Here is a 9495-nt window from a genome sequence, read left to right on the forward strand (position 1 = left end):
GTGTTTGTAGCAATGTTGCTTTATCTTAGGAAGGAATGGACCGGGTTCTTGGCAGTCTTCCTTTATTCAGAAGATTCAGTAGGAAGCGTGATAGAACAGATAGAGCAGATAATCATCTATTGGGGAATCAAGAGTTAAGATTATCCCCTGAAGCGAATGGATCTAAAGATGGTAACGGCTCTTGGCATCTCCAATCGAAAACTCAAAAAAAAGCTCAGGTTTTCTTTTGTGTCCGAGACTCCAGTGGATGCTCTTTCTTAGATGGCGTCATTAAAAACTATTTAGGTGTCATTTCCTAGACGTGACCTTAAAAAGGTATCTGAAGTACACATCAAAAATTCAAAAAGTCATAGGGTCTTTCAGTTTAGAGATGCTCTTAGTAACGATATGTCTCCTTCGCCTACCATTTCAACCAATTTTGACTGCCATTTTCGACCATCGTCACTCCCTCTACTTTTCTCCCCTCTCTCCTCTATATACCTTTTCGTCTCCTCTCTCATTGTCTCCTTCATCCACCTCTTTTCCTCCTTCCTTCTTTGTTCTCTCTGTTCTGATAAAAGAGCTTTTATAGAGCAACCGATTGAGTACAGCTCCATAGGTTACATGTGGAAGAGAGGGAGAGGGAGTAGGAGAGAAAAAGGGAAGACAAAATGATGGTGGTAGTGTGATTTTCGGAATCAAAGCAAGGTTGCCTCCTTGGTTAAAATTTAACTGACCGTATTTTTTAAGGGAGACGACTTTAACACTTATTGCGGGCCTATAAAGTCTCCTGGTTCTTTTGTTTCCCTAGCACTTGTAGCCATAAGTATTCGCTTCTCTTTAGTTTTCTTTCCATTTAGATGAGATGAAGCTTTAAATAAAAATTGGAAGTTTCTGAATTATTTTTTTGGCGAATTTACTTACGGACCAACCAGATGCCCCAACGCGACCTGGCCCTCCCTGTCATTGGTCGGACAGGGATATAAGGCTCAACGGGTTGAGCCGACGGGAGCTTGGTAGGCCCCAAAGCCGAGCACTATGTCAGTACAAATCCTATTTTTGAATAATTTTCACAAAAAGAAAGGGATAGTTAAATCACCAATATCAATCTTCTTGATTTCACTCTTCTCAGCCAACTCCTTCAAACTAGTCCATGATTTTCTCTTTCTTTTACTTGATCCACCTGTAGTTTTTGCTTCTTCTATCTTACCACAATCACTATCGATTCCTACCTGCTTCTTACATCCTGCTCTGCTTCTCCTTCTTCGATTCTCAGACAAGTTTATCCGAACTTTTTCAACTGGAGTTCCTGGGTTATCTTCAGTATGAACATCTCCAGCTGCTGCAAGATTTATCTCAGGAGCATTTGCTTCCAATTCCACATCCATTTTGCTGGTGCTGCTTAGAGTTTTTGCAGAACTTGAATTCTTCTTATCAGAGCAAACCCTTTTAGGTTGTCTCACTGGTATTGGTTTCGCAGGTAATATATCTTTCATGTGATGTTTCGACGTTCCTCTTTTCACATTTCTGTGGGAACAAAAATGGCATGTATAAACAACATTGTTCTTTGAAGGAATGATTGACTTCTTGTTTCTTCTTTTTGTCTTAGACCTGTTCCTTTCGATCCGAGTTGTACAGTTATTCCCAGGTTGAAGAATCGATTCACATCTGAAATAACAAAAGATTCACTTATTCTTTGTTTCTATGACTTTTGCCAATCAAAACAGATAAACACCCACACACGAAAATGCAAACTTACACACGAAAATACAAACTTTGGCTAAGAAACGAGGACACTTAAACAAAAAACAGAGATTTTAGTTACTTGAAGCACAAACAGAATTACCTTTCACAAGTAAACAGGGAAGGATCAAGCGGAATGCACAAGGACTCTCCAGAAGCAGCAAAACGTTGACCAAAAAATGCACCCAAAGACGGAATGTCAACTTCCCCAGTAGCCCATGATGCCAATTTCTGCAAATGTTGTACTTTCAATATAGATTTAACATTTCCTCCTCCTGCTATTCCTTTGTTCTGATTTTTCCCAAAGACTTGTTGTCTTAGGGTTTTAGGAGTTTGATGATTTCCTTTCCCACCCATATATCCCCTTCTCTCTAGAATTCTCTATACACTTTTTGTGAGTAATTTTTCGAATACAAAGGTTGGTGAAACTGGAAAATAAAACCAAACAATTAGTTCCATCAGAAATTTAAAATATAAATGTGAGAGAGAGATTACTAGGGATTGCCGTGCACTTCAAGTGTAACTTTTTCGGGTAAATTTTTCCTTCTGGTTTCCCCACGTAATAAATCGAGCCTAAATAATATTTTATACTCTCAATTCTAGTTTCTAAAATTGATACATTTTCATTCTAGTTTCTAAAACAACAATCAATATCTTTAAGTATTAGATACGTAAATCTTATCAAGTACAATTTTTTCTTCAATAAAATCGATACATTTTCATTCCCCTTCATTGAGAAAACATAATCAAACTGATCTGAAAAATGTGCATTAGTTCTGAGTGACACAAAATAAACAGGCTTGTTACAGACTCAAATCATAGCAGATAATCGAAATCAAACTGATTTGAACACTTAAATGGCCATTAGTTCAGAATCACACAACAATTTTGCAAGAATATTGTTCAAAACTACAGACAAAACCCATGTGAAATCATTAAAGACCTACTGAAATGCCCGACTACAGAACCCAACCAAAATACTGAATGGCCGAATGAAAAGTCAAAGCAGCCCTAACGCTTTGATGAAAGATGGACGAGAAAGAGATGACATTAACGACTCCGAACTCGTTAAGGGTTTAGAATCTAAACAATGCTCTATCCACAGAAGTTCTAGGGTTGAAGTGAAACCTAAATTAAAAAAATCATATAAACTCTCAATCAATTGTGAAACTAAAAACAACACTAAACTGAATTTCTCTTCTCACATAACTAATCAAACCAACCCTAACAGGATGCAGGAAGAGAAAAAAGAAAACAGTAACAAGAACTTTACCTGACACTGATGACGAAGACGCTTTGGCGTGACGCTAGAAGAAGCCCTGGGTTTTTTTTTCCTATTTAGCAGATTTGATCCCGAGAAAATTGATTCCAGCCGAAGTAGGGGTGTGAATTGGTGGTGTTTAAGGTGCTGTTTGTTTTTCTTTTTGCGTCTGAATTTGAATGGGCTGAATCTGAATTGGCTGAACTGAATTGGTTGAATCTGAATTGACTAAATTATATTATAAGTTGGATGTTTGTTTTTTAAATCTGAAATATAAAATCTGAATTAAGCTTTGACATTTATACCCCTATTTCATACTCTAGCCAAACAAAGCCTAAACCCTAATTTCCCACTCCTCAAATAAAAGAAATCAAAACCTAATTACAATCTATATGCCGTCTCTCTCTGACTCCCTCTCTCTAACAGATGGTGCTCCGAAGATGAAGATCCGGCGACGGAGATTTCTCTCTCCAGTTTGGCGACTGAAACCGTCTCTCTTGCTAAGCGATCTTCAGTTTCTCTCTCTCTTTACTCGAGCTTCAGCGAGTTAGGATCTGGCGAGGGTTTTTGGTATCTTGTGGTGGTGGTAGGATTTTGTTTATGGTTGCTGGTAGGTCTAGGAATATGTCTTGCCAAATCTCTCTTTCTCACTAACCGAACTAAAGCCTCGCCAGATCTGTCGCTCTCTCTATCACAAGTCTGGGAAGCACCCTTCATGGTATTTTCTATGGTGGTGGTGTATTTGTGGTGGTGTATTTGTGATGGTGATGGTAGTTGTTTGGTGGTGCTGATTCGTGATGGTGGTTGTTTGGTGGTGTGTTGATTCTGTGATGGTGGTGGTTGTTTGGTGGTGCTGGTTTTGTGATGGTGGTGGTTGTTTGGTGGTGCTGATTTTGTGGTGGTGGTGGTGATGATTTTATGGTGGTGGTGGTGGAGGTGTTGGTGGCAAAGATGAGGATGGGATAGGGAAGTATTTCCCTAAATTTTACAGGGGTAGATATGTCTTTTAGATGTTTTCAGATGGTGGAAGCCCATTTCAGACTTGTTTTAAAGTCTGAAATTATAGGGCTCTTATTCAGCCCATTCAGCCAAATAGTAATTCAGCCCCAATTTCAGATTTTTTTAAATTAAAATAAACAAACATCTGAAATCTGAATTCGCCCGAATTCAGATTTCAGATCTGAAATTTTTGAAAAACAAACAGCACCTAAGTCATTCATCGTGTCGGGTTTTGAAACTCTTTATCATTTGGGTTCTCTGGTTGAATCGGGGGTTAATTTAAAAATCCTAGTGTCCAGAATCCGTCCAAGTCCGTCAAACTTTTCGAGTTTTTCGGATAACGAGTGGTCGGGTGTCGGATTTTGCACCAAAAGTTCGAAATATCTCGAGCAATGACCAAAACATTTCTATTTCCATGTCTAGGGAATTTCTATCGAAATTACAATTTGACTAAGTTTCTCTTAAAAATGCCTTGTAAAAAAGGCACCTCAGACATGTATATATACTATACTTACAATATTAAAAATATCAAAGTACGTTTAATCTATTTTGTACATCATTTCACCGGATCACCATCATATTTTGTCACCACCACCATACAAGCGTCACATCCATGGTCCGCCATCATACCTATATGTAGTAATGTATAGATTTTTTTTCTATTTGAGAGATCGACTATGATCTACGTTAGTCGTTACAAGACATTGACACATCATGAAGATGTGAGAAACACGATAACCGCCAAAATTATACCAATAAAGAAAGAGACCTAAAGCCCAACAACATGAAATTAAGAGGCCTAAAGCCCGACAAACTTATTACCATGGATCACCTCCTCTGAGAATCGAACCTCCAAGTTTTGGAGTTTATGCACTATCAACACGGACGCAATGTATAGTTATGTTACATATATATGAGTATGGTAAGTATGTATATATATATATATGTATATGTATGTTACACATACATACATAAATACATACAAGCAAGCGTACATACAATGTAAATAAGTATTATCGTATGAATGGATGACATTATTAAGCGGGTTATGTCGGGTAAATATTAACGGGCGGACACGAGCGGGATGCCGGATAGCACTTCAAAACCCGAGTCCGATCCGTTTATTTCACCGAATCGGGGTGAACCCGTCTTCGGGTTTCGGGTACCCGTGGCTTCTAATGGGTATCGGTGACGGATTTCGGGTTTTTTGACCTTTTTCCCAGCCCTAAGCCGAAGTGGGTTGCAGGAGTGGGAATCGCGTTAAGTCCACATACACCACTCATAGCAATGTCCAATGAAGAAGCGGAAGCAAAAGCCGTTTTATTTGGAGTAAGATGGGCAATTGCACATAATTATTCACGCATAATTGTAGAGAGCGACAATAAAAGCTTGATCCAACATTTACACAATCCTAAAAGCACGATTCAATGGCAATCAACATCACATATCCAACAAGTAAAAGATTTCATTCCACATTTCAAAAACATCAAGTTCTCATTCCTCGGCATAGCACATAACAATCCATCGGATAAGCTAGCAAAGAGGACGGAAAAAAACAAAGAAATAGATTCTTGAAATAAATTCCAAATTTTATCTCGAACATGTACTGTAATCGTACTCTTCAATTCTAGTAATATATTTTGTGTTCACCGAAAAAAGTGATTTTTTTTTATAATTATTGTTAAGGTCAAAATATTTATATAGACTAAATAACCGTTCCGAATAATTTTTTTAATTTTAAATATCGAATTTTTCATTAGATTATGTATTTTACAAAGTGGTCCAATTTTGCAAATCAGATAACAAATTTTGCAAACTAAATAATGGTCCAAAAACTGGTCATCATTTGACCACGATCAATAAGTCAAGAAACGAGCAAAAGTCCAACAGGTCAACCCGTGTCAAGTCATCAGGGAGGTAGAATCAGAAAGAGGTTTGTTACTCAAGCTTAGAATGGGGAAGTAATACAATTGCCGTAGGCGCCTAAACTCTGCTCTGGCTTAAATACAACCGGGCCAACCTTGAGATTTAAGAGAAGACAAGGTGGTGCACGTAAGTGGGGCCTGCTGATGTAAAAAAATGGCAATCTGGTTATCACTCTGAAATAGAGACTTGATGCTGGATCACATCTGAATGAATGATATTGCTCCTTCGATTCCTAATCCTGCTCGTGGAAACATGGGGAGAAAACTTAGAAAAAATTCGGAAACCTCTCTGACGCTCGAGACAGTCATATTTCCCTTTGCAGTTACAGATTGAGTATTGAATGGACCTTGAGTTCTTACCTTGTTGAAGGTTGTGTGCCATTTTATAGGTTGTTTTGGTCCGACTGTGATAGACGGTGAGATTGAGGCGGTTGAGATTCACCGTGTTGTATGAGTACTACTGTTCGTATTTATGGTTTCCTTTTTGTGTTTATCTCGTATCTTGGATATTTAGAAGTTCCTTTGTTCAAGGATCTTTCGTAGATATCCTGCTAAGATGGCAGATTTTCTTAGAGATGTTTCCTCTTTTGAGACTCTTGAAGGATATATGTCCTTAAGGTTTGAAGGTATGTCCTTCTGAAGGAGTGTCCTGGCAATGCGTACGATTTGACTCATAGCATAATGATGAACTTATTAGGAAGATCAATCAATCTGGTTCAATTAGAAGTCGTAATGCTTAGCTAGAAGCCGCTTACGATTGTCGGATCACTTCGGTTATCTGCGGCTAACATAGACTGGATCCTACAACGGGTTACACATAAGAATGGTAACTTGAGCAACGAGAATAGACTGATGGGAACTAGCATATAGATGGATATGATCCAATGTGATAGTGCTTAAAAGATATAAAAGAATCGGGTTCGAAAGGGAAGCCCAGAAAGTGTAAAACTCACTTTTGGGCCAACTAAGGAATTCCTTTTAAGGGATATCCCTGGCCTGCCATAATAGGGTAATGGGCCGGACAAGACTAAGCTCATAAAGGGTTAGTATGGCCGGCTAATGCTAAGGGAAACCCTAATAGGACTTTGGTCCTAATGGGGATTCCCAGTTAGATGCGACTCTAACTAAAGCTTATATTTTTTGAGGGACTTTTAGGATTCCTTATTTGAGTGGGACTCTACTAAGGTATTGCCTATATAAGGACCAACGTAGAGTTCAGAAAAGTGTGTAGAATTTTCTCAGAAGAAAATCATTCACACAAATATTAGAGAAAGAGGATTTTGGAGAAAAAGTTCCCATTCTGCCTATCAAGTCTAGAAGAAGGTGTTCTTCATCTCAACCTTCAAGAAGGTCCCAGCTGACTGAAAGGAGGGAGTTCAAGTTATACATTCGGTGTCTCAAGTAGAGGAACTACACTTGGAGCTCTTTATCTTCCAAATACTAGTCGGGATTTAGTTCGTGGGAAAGCGAATAAAGGTATATATTCTTCTTTCCTTCTAGTTCATAGTTAGTTCATGTATATGATCTTGGATAACTTAGTGTTAAACATTAGATGTTTGAGATTCCGCTACCAACACTAGTTAGATGATTAGGGTAGTCTTAGAGACATGTAATTCCCAATGTAGGATCCAGTCGAAGTTAGTCGCGAATTACTTCGTAATTCAACGATCGTAGTTGGTTTTTAGCTAAACATTACGACCCCTAAATCAACCGGACTTGATGATCTTCTTTATCAATTGTCTTATCCGAAAAATTGCTCGTATTGCATTCTTGGTCGGAGGACATCTCTTCCAAAGACATCTCCTTTACAAAGGAATATCCTTCAATTGACGATAGTCAATAGTTGACCATTTTATGTATCATCATGAGTCTTGTCACTCCTTAGTTGAAAGTAGATAAACTAAGGTGTAGAAGTACACTGAAGTTCTTGACAATAAATAACTTAAGTAAATAAATCTGTAGGGTTACGAATATAGCTGGACCAGGGATGTTCGCGAAGCCTGGTCGTCCTTGCATATCTGGATTTCCTGAACTCCGCATGTCAGGATTGTTTTTAATTGAGCTGACCTTCGTGTGATCGAGCTTTTGGGGCTTTCGTTTGCCGAGGTTGTCTTGTTGTAGCAGTCCTAGTTGATAATTCTGGAGGGTTAGTCCAAGTGTTGATTTGAACGTGACGAGCATTAACTCCGTGACTTGGAAGTAAGTTTTCGCTTCTTCGTTTGATTTCATGATAGATCTGATCTTCTGATCACGCATCTTCGGTGTTGAGCTTTTTAGTAACTGCCCACGGTACCTTCGCTACCATGCATGGGTTACGTGGCTTCTTCTGGTTGGGTGAGCGCTTGATCGCCACAAACTTCTCTTGTTTCTCGAAACATAGACGTGTTGGATTGAAAACATATAAATGAACCAAAAACAAATTTGCAATAATTTAATATAACTAAAGATACATTTTTATACGAAGAAGATGAAGATCGAACTTAAATGCACATTATTTTAAGAAGATGAAGAGTGTAACCTTTGGGAATTTTGGAAACTACAAAAGAAGTGATAAAAAAATACAACCTACAAGCTAATGGAAGTATATTTGGAATGAAAAATATATAAATGAACCAAAACACAATTAGCAATAATTTATTATAATTAAAGATACATTTTTTTGCGTAAAACTATAGTTACGTTTACCTTATGTATGTATGTATGTATGTATGTATGTATAAGACAGTAAAAGTATCACTAACGGGTCAACTGTCTAGGTCGATGGCTCGGGTCGATAATTCAACTTGTCTGATCAGATTTTGTATTTACGGGCATCTACGACGGGTTGAAGAAACTTGTAAACTAGGAAAAAAAAATATCGTGATTCCTAAGACACTATAATGATGTCGGTTAAAGACACTCTTGACGAACTGTAATGCCCATGAGAAATTGTTGGATTGCCTTTAGCAAACCCAACATGAGGGGAATTAATCTCGTCAGAGGCTACTGCCCTCTTTCCCAATTTTCTCTAACTCTCTACATACCTAATAACCCAAAAAGAGTTGCCCGCGGCTTTGGGGAATAAAGAAAAATCTCCGGGGCATAATGACTAAGTCAATCAGAATAGACTTAGGAGGCATATTTATTGTTCAACCCAAAAATTCACTTTATCGAATTTCGCCCCTATTATTCATCTTCTCACCACCGTCGCCAACATAATTTCCTGCACCATTTCGATCACAAACCACCATAGCCACCTCTTCTTTCCTCTCTATTCTATATTTCTCATATATTTTTTGTATCTCTCTTGATCGTTTTCTCTCTCCCTCTCTATCTCTCTATATTGCTCATCTCTCTCTTATTGAATTTATCTCTCTCGACCTGTCTCTCACTTGATCTCAGCTGAAATTTGATCATCATCACTATTCATCAGAAACTTTCTTCAATTGAGGAGTTTCCCTAAAAAGAGCTTAAGCAGCAAAATATCACTAACTTGCATTTTCTGAATCCGATCTCTCTCTTCTTTAGGAACTTCAAGTATCTTCTTAAACTCATCACTCTTCCGCTCCAATACCTCAGGATACGAAGAAATGAGGAATGGGAATAAAG

The 9495-nt window shown here is 38.1% G+C and overlaps 1 protein-coding gene across 2 annotated transcripts; it reads right to left on the reverse strand.

Moving 5' to 3' along the window:
- Window positions 1–851: 851 nt before the first annotated feature.
- On the reverse strand, window positions 852–4351 carry LOC147531504 (uncharacterized). 2 transcript variants are annotated; one of them, XM_086647723.1, is made up of 4 exons: window positions 4191–4351; window positions 2996–3130; window positions 1826–2150; window positions 852–1647 (listed from the first exon to the last, which is right to left on the reverse strand). In XM_086647723.1, the coding sequence occupies exons 3-4, from the start codon at window positions 2077–2079 to the stop codon at window positions 1050–1052; spliced, it is 852 nt and encodes a 283-aa protein (XP_086503849.1). In that variant the 5' UTR covers window positions 2080–2150; window positions 2996–3130; window positions 4191–4351; the 3' UTR covers window positions 852–1049. The 2 variants fall into 2 exon arrangements, with proteins under 2 accessions (XP_086503849.1, XP_086503850.1); XM_086647724.1 differs by lacking the exons at window positions 2996–3130; window positions 4191–4351 and having other exon boundaries at window positions 1826–2179.
- Between the last annotated feature and the right edge of the window lie 5144 nt (window positions 4352–9495).

The sequence above is a fragment of the Eschscholzia californica genome, unplaced genomic scaffold (genome assembly GCF_041429995.1).
Source record: "Eschscholzia californica isolate CP2 unplaced genomic scaffold, dmEscCali1.0.p SCAF_6, whole genome shotgun sequence".
Classification (NCBI taxonomy): Eukaryota; Viridiplantae; Streptophyta; class Magnoliopsida; order Ranunculales; family Papaveraceae; genus Eschscholzia; species Eschscholzia californica.

What these genes read in the sequence shown, in the direction of transcription:
- LOC147531504 (XM_086647723.1), bottom strand. Translation starts at nt 2,079, where the DNA reads ATGGGTGGGAAAGGAAATCATCAAACTCCTAAAACCCTAAGACAACAA. An exon ending in TCCCTGTTTACTTGTGAAAG is followed by an intron (nt 1,648 to 1,825) that starts GTAATTCTGTTT and finishes TTGTTATTTCAG; the next exon opens with ATGTGAATCGATTCTTCAAC.